Source organism: Falco cherrug, chromosome 4, assembly GCF_023634085.1.
Source record: "Falco cherrug isolate bFalChe1 chromosome 4, bFalChe1.pri, whole genome shotgun sequence".
Classification (NCBI taxonomy): Eukaryota; Metazoa; Chordata; class Aves; order Falconiformes; family Falconidae; genus Falco; species Falco cherrug.
In genome coordinates, this window is record NC_073700.1 from 54,056,842 (window position 1) to 54,070,532 (window position 13,691).

The 13,691-nt window shown below is 49.0% G+C and overlaps 1 protein-coding gene across 1 annotated transcript; it reads left to right on the forward strand.

The window, feature by feature from the left end:
* The first annotated feature begins 416 nt into the window (after positions 1 to 416).
* Positions 417 to 11,013, forward strand: KLHL40 (kelch like family member 40). Its single transcript, XM_005442317.3, has 6 exons — positions 417 to 1,739; positions 5,356 to 5,516; positions 6,950 to 7,057; positions 8,063 to 8,248; positions 8,811 to 8,957; positions 9,758 to 11,013. The coding sequence occupies exons 1-6, from the start codon at positions 594 to 596 to the stop codon at positions 9,867 to 9,869; spliced, it is 1,860 nt and encodes a 619-aa protein (XP_005442374.1). The 5' UTR covers positions 417 to 593; the 3' UTR covers positions 9,870 to 11,013.
* Positions 11,014 to 13,691: the final 2,678 nt, after the last annotated feature.

Consider the following 13,691-nt stretch of genomic DNA (forward strand, 5'->3'; position numbering starts at 1 on the left):
CTATTTTTAGCACAGCAAAAGGTTTAAGCAGTTTCGTAGCAGTCAGTTTAGCGGTGTCGGGAGAAGGTCTCAGCCTTGCCATTCATGACCCAGCAGCCAGATTCGGACGTTGGATTCATCTGGATGCCGCTTCCCAAGCGCGGCGGCTGAGCCGGTGGGTCACACACATCTCCCATCATCACATGGCAGCAAAAGCTCCCGCTCCCCCGCGGTGACTCATGGGCTGACAGACCCTTCCTGAAGCATTGAGGCTGGAATTACAGCTGTTCCACTCGCCCCCTGCCCCCCTGCCTCCTTGTCCAATGTGTCATATTAAAGGGTGATCGGCTTACACATGCTCCAGTACAGATTCCTTAAGCTTTGTAACGCTGTGGCTATATATAAAGCCTCGCGCTGGAAACTGAAGTAGACAGACAGCTGCGATAGCAGCAAGCATTTCACATTCCCAGTGCGCTGACGGTCTGGAAGCAAGGGAGACGTGTGAGCCCTGCTTTGAGTAAGTTTCTTTACCAGGGGCTCAGGTACAGATATATTCATAAATACATATACATATAAAAATAGATTGGGAAGAAAAAGAGCAGTTACTCTTCATCATGGGTTTGCCCTTTGATCAAGTGGAAGAATTGCGTCTCTACCAGCAAACTCTTCTCCAGGATGGACTCAAAGACATGTTAGACCACAGTAAGTTTCTGGACTGTGTCTTAAAAGTCAAGGGGAAGGAGTTTCCCTGCCACCGGCTGGTGCTGGCAGCTTGCAGCCCCTATTTTCGAGCAATGTTCCTCTCGGACATGGAAGAGAGCAAGAAGAGGGAGGTCAGTTTGGAGGACGTTGATCCAGATGTCATGGGCAAGATCCTCCATTATATCTACACCTCTGAGTTGGAGATCACAGAACAGAATGTGCAGGACATCTTCTCCGTGGCCAACATGTTCCAGATCCCCTCCATCTTCACCGTCTGCGTGTCCTTCTTACAGAAGCGGCTCTGCCTCAGCAACTGCTTGGCTATCTTCAGGCTGGGCTTGATGCTAGATTGTGCTCGGCTGGCTGTGGCTGCTCGGGATTTCATTTGTGATCGCTTTGCCCTGGTCTCTCGGGACGAGGAGTTCTACCAGCTCTCCGCTGATGAGCTTATTGCAATCATCTCCAGTGACTCCCTCAACATTGAGAAAGAGGAGACTGTCTTTGAAGTAGTGATGAAGTGGGTGGGGACCAAGGACCATGACAGCCGGCAGAAGGCCTTGCCTGTCATCTTTGAAAGCATCCGCTTCCGCCTCATGCCCAACGACTACATCAAGGACCATGTGGAGAAGCACGCCATGGTGAAGTCCAGCCCAGAGCTGCTCAAGAAACTGCAGATGGTGAAGGACGCCCAGAAAGGCAAATTCACTGTGGTGAAAAAGAAAAAAGTGAAGAAAACCAGTGAAAAGCAAGCAAAAGACAATGTTGTCAATGGAGCAGTAGATGAGGAGGAAGATACAGAGGAGGATGCTCTCCCAGGGATCTTAAATGACACGATGCGTTTTGGGATGTTCCTCCAGGACCTTATTTTCATGGTGAGCGACAGTGGAGCAGTGGCCTATGATCCCACTGCCAACGAGTGCTATTTTGCCTCCCTGTCCACTCAAATCCCAAAGAACCACATCAGTCTGGTGACCAAAGAGAATCAGATCTTCATTGTTGGAGGATTATACTATGATGAGGACAGCAAAGAGGATCCCATGAGTTCCTACTTCCTACAGGTACTAGCTTTATCTTTGTGTTTTGTTTCTTTGACCACTTTGGAACATCACCTGTCTTTAGCTTCCATGTAATCCCAGTAATATTCATTGTCATGTGGTGTTAAAATGCAAGTTGTAAATGAAGGTAAACATCTGAGTTGCTTTAGTAGAGATTCTTCTCCCTATATTTTTAAGGCTGATCCCACTGAGGGAGGGGGGGTGTCTGGTAATTGAGGAAAGAGGCTTGAAGCAGTAGGTAATAGGAATAAACCATCCTGATCCAAATCCTGAACAGTTTGGACCACTCTGAAGGGTGCATTTGGTCCAGCCCTGGCTGCACACTAACTGGAAGGTCAGTGGTATCAGGTGTGGGTTCTGCTTTGCATCCTTTATGTTCCCTTGTTATGAACCCTCAGCACAACCCAAGGGTGACTCTGCCGGGTGCCAACAATGGAACAGCAGCAGCTACAGCCACACAGCAAACACTCCAAGGACACAGGGTACATCCCTACGGGTACTGCCCTGTTTCTAGTGCTGTTCTTGCCCCTGGAGGTGTGCTAGCTCCAGCTTAGAGTCTCTGCCTTGGCCATTTCCATCAAGTGCAAGGAAACCCACGGTGTAATGTCTTTTGGGGCACTCCACAAGCAGAGTTGCAGTTCTACCTCAGCAGCAGCCAAAGCTGTGATCAGACTGAGCTATGGGCAGGCGATCTGAGCTGCAGCCTGGGCAGTAACCCAAGAGCACCATCCCTGCAGACAGCTAACACAAAGCGCCTACCCTTCCTGATGATCCTGTAGGGATCCAGTAAATCTGCTGTTCTTCCCTCATACCCAGAAATCTTTTTGTTCTTCTCCCATGGCTCACATGTCTTCTGGGAAGAAACAATACGGTGTCGAGGCAGAAAGGATAAAGTAGGGATAGTTCCCAAGCTGAGCTATACAGCCTTGATCCCTCACCTGCCTCGTTGCATGGGAAGGGCTGTACACCTGCATCGTATGTGCAGGGACCATGCTTGTTCTCACCTGGAAAGGGTCAGGCTTTAGAGGCTATGCATCCCACGTGAAGCCCATGAAATGAGAAGTTAGCAGGAAGAAGCTGAAGCCCTAGAAAGCAGGATGGAGGGGGAAGGCAGTGGGAGTGCCAGGGGACATGCTGTTGGAGATACAGCCCTTTGCACGGGACAATGGATGACAACAGGGGATGTGGCCAGCTCCATCACTCACCTGTGCAGAGTAGATGGGCTGCTTTGTATTCAGAGCTGAAGGTCCACCAAGTCCTGGGCTGTTTCAGTACAACTGCAGCAAACAGTTCAAGGGAAGTGATATTTTTCCCACGCCCCCGTTTTGATCATATACTTGTGAGACCACATCTGAATGCTGTGTCCAGTCTGGGGCTCTCCAGTACAAAGCAAACATTGAGGCACTGGAATGAGTTCAGCAGAGGCTACCAAGATGGTCAGGGCTGCAGAACAGGAGGTACAAGAAAAGGCTGAGCTGGGTCTGATCAGTCTGGAGAAGGGGAAGGGAAGAATCTCACTGGTGTCTGCAGCTCTCTTAATGGGAGAGGGCACAGGAGAGGGATCCAGACTGCTAGATTTGCACAAAGATGGGACAAGAAGCAATGGCCACCAGTTGCAGTAAGGGAAATTTCAGTTAGCTGTGAGGAAAAACCTCCCCAACAGAGGTGGTGGAGTACTAGAGCAGGGGTCCAGAGAGGTCACAAACCCTCCATCCTTGGAGACGTGTAATATTTCACTGTACAAAGTCCTGGCAACCTGCTCTAACTCCCAAGCTGCACCTGCTTGAGCATGGAGGCTGGCAGGGACCTTTGGAGGTCCCTTAACCTAAAGTACTCTGATTCTAAGCTGTACAGGAAGGTTCTATATTCAGCTCCCAGTTTGCACTGATTCAGTAACAAATGCCTTGGGCATCATGTGGCTGCTTTTAGCTCCTTCCCTACAAGAAGAGGACAGTGCTTCATAGCTCACTGCGGCACTCACGCATGGGAGGTGCAAACATGTCCCAGGCTGGAAAGTGCCGTCAGTTTGCAAAGGTGTAATTTATTGCTATCAGTGTCATTGCACAGCTCTTGGCTCCTGTTTAAGAGTCTTCTGAGCCTTTTTGCAGCTGAGCTCTGTGCAGATGTAGACAGGCAGCTGTATGACCAACCGCTGAACCACCGTGCCAGTGCAGCAGCACTCTGCACCTTCTGACTCTGTTTCTATCTACCCCACTTGCACATTCCACCTGCTGAAGCCAAGAGAGTTAGGTCAGGGGTAGTTTAGTCTAAAGGACAGGCACCAAAATATAACAATGCTGATAAATCCCCCAGGCCCTGCAAATTTTGGCAGGAACAAAACGATTCAATTGACATTTCATATGGAAAAGGGTATCCTTTATTTGTCACTTCTAAGGTTTATGGCTTGAAAACAATGCTGAATCCATCAAGAAGCAGGAACTATCCTAGTTACTGAGCTGCTCAGGCTTGCACTATAAATAACACATATGTGGACCACAGCTCACAAAGCGACAATAACCACAGGCGCCCAGCTGAGGCCAAGTCTTTGGAGGCAACCCAGCAAGCTGAGGCTCTTTGGCCTGAGCCCATAGCAAACAGCACTTCAGGCAATGCATCGCAGCTTCATCTTTCAGAGTCCCACCAAACTGGCTGCAAAACATCCCTCCCTCCTCTGCTACCAAGCTACGTTAAACATTTTTGCCCTGATTTACGGTTCCCATCAAGCCATGGTTCCCAGAGAGTCCCCAGCCTCATAATCTTTCACATCTTTTTTTCTGGTGGGACATGAGGCAATGCCTTGATCTACGATGTCCAAGGACCTGCATCTATCTCATCTGGAAGCGCTGTGTGGACCAGTTTCCCCATCTATCAGATGGGTCTCTCACCCTTTGATCAGGAATAAGAGCTCTGGTGTTTGCAGCGTTGTCTCAGTTGTGTGGCACCATGCTGGGTAGAGAGGTATTGTGTGAACGGCCTCTGTGCAGACAGACAGACATTTTGTCTCACAAACCCACACACACCGAGGCGATACAGTACATCAGGATCTTCAGAAGCAGAGGGAAACAGTAACTGATCATTTGCCATAAAGAAAAAGAATAAGATGGAAAAGAAGGGGCTCCAGGGAGCGAGCTGTGTAGCCACCGTTGCCAACATCACACTGCTACCTGGCAGAAATGGAAAATATCAGAATGAAATACTGTGGCATGTGTTACATCTGAAGGGATTCAGGCAAAATTTCTAAGGCTGAAGTGCTTCAGCTCCTCCAGTCCCAGGAACTATCCATCATAGGTCCAACACGGGACTCTCATCCGAATATGACCAAACTTATTCCAAGCCAAGGCTTTGGTGCAGAGAGCAGAACATGTTTGATCTGGTGCACCTCTACTCTTATGCCTTGTCGTAAAACATATGTCATGTGCTATATGACTTGCATTTGCACTAAGATCCCCCACCCTGCACCAGATGGTGAGACACAGGCAGAAACCAACACTACAGAAAGTGCCTGCTGGGGTGACCAAGCTGCACATAGGAAAGGACTTTCCTCAGCTTCTGAACGCTGCTTTTTGCTGAGCAAATGGGTTGGATGAGCACGCACTAACAAGCATGTGTTTCCTTTCAGTATGACCATCTGGACGCAGACTGGCTGGGGATGCCGCCCCTGCCCTCCCCTCGCTGCCTCTTTGGCCTGGGAGAGGCGGAAAACTCGATTTTTGTGGTCGGAGGGAAAGAACTGAAAGAGGGGGAGAAGACCTTGGATTCTGTCTTGTGCTACGACCGGCTGTAAGTGTTCACATGCAAGTGTGGGGCGGGAGGTGGTTCACAGGAGAAGGTGAAAACAACTCCAGCACTCCAGGGGCTGAAAGGTTGTGGAGACAGGGCTCAAAGATGCTGGGACTGCTGCGACTGTCTCAGGCTGTACCCTGGGGCTCTGAGCTGGCTGTCACCAGCTGCTTCATTTATTGTAATCGAACCTCCCAGAGCTGGAAGCCATAATGGGGATATGATGTTATCAGGGACCGATCTGAGGAGATGCTCATGTGAGACCTGTACAGAGGAGCAAAAGGAGTTTTTCCTTCTGCCCACTGGTTGGAGGTTCAGCGACATTCACCGCGGTCTCACCAGGAGTGGCTTTGAACAGGACAGTTTGCTTTGAAAACATTCAGATGTGGCACTGAATGGCCCATCCTGATTGGTAGCAGGCTGAATATCCAATTATTTTTTGACCAAATGAAAACAAAAGATTTAAAACCAGCTTCATTCCCACAGAACAGGGAATTTATCTGCCCCTGCAGACTGTGGGAAAAGATATGCCAGCCCCTGCTAAGTGCTCAGGGGTGATTTGAATACTGATTTGAAGCTGGTAGAGATGAGATCAGCATCACTTGTATTTCTAGCATTATTTAGGTCAAGATTTCAACTGTAACAAACCTGGAGGAGATAAACTGCCAGTCTATGGGATCAAATATTTGCCCAGAGTGGTTAGGCAATTAGAAAACACCCAGAGCCCAAACAACTCAGTTCTTCAGTAAAATGAAGTGCAGGTCTTGGGGCTACATCCTACATGTATGAAAACTGGGGATGAGTCTAAGCTACGTGGACATGAGCAGATACCTCTTGAGACGCTGGTCAGCCCTATCTGGGTACCAGTTGGAGGTCTCCAAAACCTTATAGCTACACCCTTTGTTCAGCTGTCCCAGAGGTAGCACAGAGGCTTCAACACAGCCCTGCACTGCAAAATGTGGACATATCCACCCCTGTGGGTCCTTGCTGAGTGTTGTCCAACCAAAGCACCTCAAAGCAGAAGGCGATGGCCAAAAAATAAGTTTGCCCTCAGGATCCTGCACCCCTAAGACTCATTGGTTTTAATTTTTTTCCCTCATGCAGAAATCTCTGTCTTGTGTTCAGCTGATAATATTTATAAATGAGGTGAGGTCCAGGAAGAAGTGAGGATGTGTATTCACAAAGCCCAAGAGTAGGGGATGCTGCAGAAAATAATGAATATTAGCATAAACATTCTGCATATTTTATTTTCCCTTCATTTTTTTTTTTAGGATCACAGAATTTACTGGATGAGCTCTATCTCATTGAAAACCTCATATTGTTGAGGTTGAGTCAGGGTCTGTGCTCACCTCTAGGTCTGGAAAGTGCCATGTACTCCAGACCTCACCCAGCAAGCTACAAATCCTTTTGCTTCTCAACTTTCTCTGATCCAGGTCCTTCAAGTGGGGTGAAGCTGATTCCCTTCCCTATGCAGTCTATGGTCATGCTGTGGTATCGCACAAGGATCTCATCTACGTCATCGGTGGCAAAGGAAGTGACAAGTAAGCTGAAAAGCAAGAGGAATTCAGGGAGTCATCCCCCAAACCAGTGGGAGTGCAAGGAGTTGGTACCTCCCCAGTGTGGACGCTATGGGTTAAGGAGGGTTGGATAGGGTGTGAAACGTGGATCCTTCCCTCTCAGCTCACCTTTGTGACTGCAGCCCTCCCCAAGCCCTCAAGAGTCCTACAGAGGTGTCAAGGAGATGGCACTGTCCTTGCAGGAGAGGGAACGTATCATCCCCTTTGATTACAATAAATAAATGCCACACAGATTGGGAGAGACCCTGAAGAGCAAGAAGCCCCTTCACATTAAGGGTCTCCTGTCTTGGACTTGTGGTGGGGCAGCGTGGTCCTAGTAGTCAAATCCAGATGGGTATTTGCAATAGGAGTGAAAAACCTCATCAAACCTGACCCACACCCTGCCCTCCTGCAGGGACTGGGCTCAGCAGAAAGAGCCTCTCTCAGGGAGCGTTGCCTTCGTTGCTTTGCAAGGCACAAGTGTGACTGTTTGCCGAGCAAACAAGCTGTAATCCAGCAAAGATGTCCTGCTCTGAAAGGATCACGGTTCGAGAAGTGAGCGTGCATACATTCACACACCTTGCGCTGTGCTTGGGAGCGGGGACACTGCAGGTGGTATTTTGCAGTGTCAAGTTGGATCAGGAGCACTGAAACGCTGTTTTGACGGCTGTGTGTGAGGTCCTAAGAGGCAGTTGGCTACGAGGACCCGTATCCAGCTGTGTGAGCACAATGCCCAGTTTTTAGGACTCCTATCCAAAGCAGGCACCGCAGGAGGGGAGACATTACACACACAAATGATGTCTCCAGGCATGGGCATCCTTGGGGGTGCACACGCAAGCGAAGGCACTCATGCCAGTGTGGAGGAGCAGAATTCTTTCTAGAGACCCCACGTTCCTGCCAGCAGCCATCCCCAGCCTCCTGCAGTGCAGAGCTGCCCCTCGGCAGGCAGTTGGGGCTCCTTTGCTCCTTTTCTCTCTCATCTTTCTCTAGGAAGTGCCTGAAGAAGATGTGTGTCTACAACCCAGCCAAGTTTGAGTGGAAGGAGCTGGCTCCTATGAAAACTGCCCGCTCCTTGTTCGGAGCCACTGTGCACAAGGACAAAATCTACGTGGCAGCTGGTGTGACTGACTCTGGCTTGACCAACACAGTGGAAGTCTATGACATTGCCACCAACAAGTACGTACCTTGAGCACACCTTTGGGGCGTAGTTACACTAGGAGTAGCTGCAGGTGTACATTAAGTAACTTCCAACCATTCTAGAGTCTGCTTGCAATTCCCGACACCAGTTCCTTCCAGTCTGTATTCCTTGGACAGCTGGGCATCAACAATGCTACTGAAGTTGGCTTGTGGATCATCTCAGGCTCACCTTCAAAGCATTTGCACCAGCTGATGCAGTCCTCGGGTTCCCTGCCGGGCTGTAGCTTCATCTAGGCAGCTTCACCCAACACAATAGACTCTCTGACTCCGGGTGGGCCTTGTAGCTGCAGTCCCACTGCTGGGACCAGCTGGTCCATGCCAGGTGCACTTCTCAACCCATCTACTCAGTGCAAAATGAAGCTGAACCACGATGATGGAAACAGGTATCTCTAACAACAGTCACCATACGATGCCATCCCATGTAGACCTACACAAGTTAAACAGTCACTAGTTAATTCAGTGGTTGATTTCTGATTCAAGGCCAGCCTTGGCGTGGGGGTGGGCAGGGTGCTCTAACATGTCGCCTCTCTCGATGTGGCAGGTGGGAGACCTTCACCGAGTTCCCACAGGAGCGCAGCTCGGCCAGCCTGGTGAGCTTGGCTGGGGTGCTCTACTTGCTTGGAGGGTTCGCCACAGTGGAGACAGAGTCAGGAGAGCTGGTGCCAACAGAGCTGAACGACGTTTGGAGGTGACAACCTTCGCTGGTGATGCCCAAGGGAGTCTGGGAGGGATGTTATTGTGACCCACTGAGGGAACAGATAGTTTCTGTCTGGCTTGATGTCTTCAGTGTGAGTTGGATGTTGTTACCCCACCACAAGGCTGCAGGGTCTTGGGGTGAGAAGAGTGCCCTGTGCTGTGCTGGAAGGCACATCAGGTGACACAGTGATCTCTCCCAGCTTCATATAGCAATGTACCACGGAAAATCTGCTCCTTTAGCTTGGCTGCTGCATTGATGTTTTGCCTGGAGCTGGTTCCAGACGTCCCCGTTGGTGTGGAGCAGCATTGGCACAACCATCCTCTCCCTGGGAAAAGCCAGTGTTGGGACTGGAAATCAGACAGCCCTGTGTGCGAGCAGAGAAGCAGGCAGCAAGCACTTTCTGACAGCTGCTCATACAGCGTTAGCTGCTCCTGTCCTTCACATCCGTGGCTCTGGAGCACCCTCAGCAGGCACCTGCTGGCTTCACCATGGATCTTCCGCCTTGGTGCCATCAACCCATTTCCCAATGGAAAAATACACCCTCCCGTGCAAGACCACGTGTTGATAGCCGTGTCCCCTAGCCAGGCGCTGCAAACCAGAGCACACCAGGGCTGAAAGTCCCCATGCAGCTCCCACAGATATCTTGTGGCCAAATAATGTCTGTGGGACACCACGCCATGCACCAGGGCTCCCACCGTAGTGCGAGAAGTGCACTATGGAGCACTTCTTGCAGCTAAGCGAGAAGAAGGAGATGCTTTCCTTACCATAACTGTCTGTCTGTCTCTCCCTAGGTATGATGAAGAGCAGAAGAAGTGGGAAGGGGTCCTCCGGGAGATCCAGTATGCCTCCGGTGCAACTTTCCTTCCTGTGCGCCTCAATGTTTTGCGCCTAACGAAGATGTAGCGAGGCACAATTTTTTTTTTTTCAGTGGGGATCTGGGGCAAGGAGGGACAGAGGGATGTGAGGCCATGCTTATCAGTGCAGAAATGTGGCATCTGGATAGTGTGTATGACATTGCATCTGTGATTGGTATCTTTTTACTCAAATGGGAAAGAGAGGAAATTATCTTGAAGCCTACAGGAACTTGAAGATGCTCACATGGTAACTAGAGAAGGGACCTGGAGCCTGCAAGGAGCTGGGGGTAGGCTGAGAAGCATGGAGCAATGAGTCGTTCCAGTCTCAGTAGACAGGACAGAAAGATCATATGCTTGTTCTTTGTTCTGCTTCTTGCTCCATGTCTTTCCGCTGTCTTCTCCACTGCTGTTGAACCTCCCCAGCCAACAGTGGAGGCAGAAAGTGGGTCCCAAGGGACTAAGCCGATGTTCCCCAGGGAAGAGGCGTGTCTGTTAAGTGTTTCCCCATCTAAGGCAGCTGTGAGCATGGTGCTAGAGCCCACCTTGGTGAGGAAGAGGAAGGGTCAAAGTCAAGTGGTACACGTGAGACCTGGGAAACTTCAGTGAATTCCCAAGCAGTGAGGGTTGTTGGGATGAGGCAGTTAAAAGAAAAGAGCATGGGAGTGTGGACACCAGAAACGTTTTGAAAGTTGCAATGAAAATAGTCTTGGTTCTTTGGCTCCGCCTTGACTTTGGACTGAGGAGAGGCCAGGACCTGAGGTCTGCAAGTGGGGAAGAGTCGTGCAAGAAGCAGGTAGGAGAGGGGGGTGAGATGGGCAGGGGAAGCCATGTCATGCATCTCCAGCCTTTTGGGCTCCTCATCTTCAATCACAGATCACAATGTCCTCACCTATGGATGGACAAGTGCTTTTTTTCAGGGAAAGGTTTTATATTTATGCTGTTTCTCTTATTTTTAATGTTCTGAACTTTTTTTCCTTTTCTTTTCTTTTCTTTTTTAAAAGAGTATTCTAGTTTGCTAAGTACATGGAGATCTCAGATATGTTTGGCTCAAACAGAGCTTCCTACTGAGGAAAAATGCTTTTTTTTTTTAAAAAAAAAAGTTATTCATAATGATGTTTTGATAGAAACATGACTGTACTGGCAGCAGGACAAAGATCTGCTAGAGCAAAAATCTCCTGATGCCCAAACCAGCTGACCAGAGGTTTCTTTAAAAATAAATGATTAGGTTATTTCAAAAGAAATCTGCTGTGTTTGCATGTTGATAGAGCTGTAACTGAATGTCCAGAGCAACCAAACAACAGGACCAAGCAAAAGCTGTGATGAACACACATGGGGCAGAACAGCCCCATGGAGCACCCTAGCAGAGCCCCAGCTTTTATGCCTATTTTCCCCCATTTGGGAGCTGAAACTTTAGCATTCGTATCCCTACAGTTATTCTCCATGGATATGAGGACTCAAAGCTTACCTAGGACTAGAAGGAAGCTGGATGCCGACATGCTCTTCACGATACCACAAACAGGAGTGATAATCAATAATAAAAAAGAACAAATACAAACTTCAGAAAATAATATGCTTAAAGTGGTGTGAAAATTACGGTATCACAAATCATACCTGGCTGATCCATCTAGCTCAAAATGTAGTCATGGAGAAACTAAAAAATGTTTGGAAGGAAAGACAATTTGGCATAACTAAAGGAACCAGAGTCTTGTCCTGGTTTCATTTCAAGGATTTAAAAAGTTACAGGATAATCTCCTTAGAGGGTAATCATATCAGAACAGTAATAAAATATTTTCACAAGAAAAATAAATCCAAGATGACTGGCTGTCACAAAATAGCTTAAAAAAATAAAAAGGCATCAAAAACCTTTGAAACAATCAAAAGTGTGAAAAATGCACTGAAAAAACCCCAGCAAACCCAAACCAAAAACCACCTACCCAGTTCTGTAGAAATTCCCATGGACAACTCCCAAGCTAATTGAAGATGAGTCTACCAAATGTAGAATAGCTTGTGGAAAAAAGAAAAATGAAGAAGAAAACAAAAAAATATCCATGCATAGAATAACAAATTTTTAGTCATTTATTGTGGTGGCAGAATACCATCTCCTGCCTAGGACTGGACACCAACACCTTTGCTTCAGCTCTTCTTGCTGGAGGTAGAGTGGAAAGCTGTCAACACTTGGTCCTGAGAGAGGGTTAATCCTCATCCACCTGCCACCACGTTGCTTGGCTCTCCTGGGGGCAATCTGGGCCCTTTGAAGTCAACAGGGAATGTTGCTGAGCCTCCATGAGTTGTTATGGTGTGGCCCCTCAATAATGGCTTCTTGAGAAGCTGTGAATAAAACTGGTCCCCATGTGTGGTCACTCACCTCGCAGCTGTCCATCGGGAATACAGGTAATAGGAGCTCAGTGCTCCCCCATGGTTCACATCCATGATAAAGCTGTGGGAGATGCCACCACCAGCACAGGGCAAGAAACCATAAAAGGAAAAATAGGTGTTGTATACGAGGACCCAGGAGAGCCTGAAATATCCCACTGCTTGAGCAACGAGGGCCAAGCCTCAGTGCGTGCCAGCCAGCGTGGGCCCAAGGAAGGCAGCAAAGTTGCACATCACCAGGTGAAAGTCTGACCCAGAGGTGTTCACCACCACCTCACCAAAAGGCTGCTTCAGTCCAAAGGCAATCACAGATAAGAAATGTCAGCACGAATACTCAGAGCAGCATCACTCCTCACCACTGCCCGGCGTTTTCCCAGCTCAGATACACGCAGCTCCAGTGTCACAGGTCCCCCCATGGGTATCTTCTCTCAGCAATGCCAGCAGCAAAGGAGCAGGTATATCTCAAGGGTGTGGGGAAATAATTTCTTCTTCCATTACCTTCCCAGTATCAATGCTGATGTTAGCTGGCAAGGTTCCTACCACTCCATTTTAAATCAATAAAGGCACTGGGTGCTTTTGGATGGGCTCCTTGGTTTCCCCACTGCTGAAAGAGCAGCTCAGTGAGCCCAGCTCATAGCTCACACAAACCTCATGGAGCCGTAGGACCCAGGACCTCAGCCCTCACCCCGCCAACACCCCCAGGACTGTAAGAACTGAGCCCCTTCCTCTATCCACTCATCCCCCTTCCCCAAAAAGCTATTTTTCTGTTGGCCCCACAACAGTCTAGTTGTCTCACACACATGCACACACCTCCCACCAAACCCAATGCAAAGTCTGTAACATGTGAAGCAACGGCAGCAGCCAACATGCCCATCTGACTCCTCATGCAATTGCCTGAAAAGAGTCTTAAAAAAAAAAAAAAAAAAAGGCAAAGCAAATAAAAGTAACAAAGAAAGTGGTGGAGCTTTAGGTTTTCTTTTATAAAAGACAATTCGTTTATTGATTCAGTCCTTCCACTTGCAACCTCTTTGGTAACAGTCGTAACACTTCCAGACTGGGAGAACACAGTGGAAAGGCCCAGTTCTGACCTCTTACCACTTTCAGAGCTCAGCAACCCCTGATGTGCCTTGGTGAGAGGTCAAAAGCAGGTTTCAAAGCACGGCCAAAGACCTGGCCTCTAGGGACAACCCAAACCAACCTACCCTACCCTACCGTGACTCATCTTGCTCGTGGGTAGCCCAGAGAGCAGCCCCAGCACTCCCTGGCAGAAGATGGCTCAGGATGGGGGTGCACGTTGGACCCTTGGTGCCAAGGCTGACTGTGAGCTGTGCCCTGGAAGGCAGCTTTGATGCACCTCTTGGAACCTCCCAGACATTGGCCAACGGGGCCATCAACAGAGCAAGACTCACCCATTCCTGCAGGAGGCAATGACTTGCCCCAGTTGGCCCCATGCTGATGGACTAACCCAACCATCTCGGCCTCCCCCTCATCACACCGT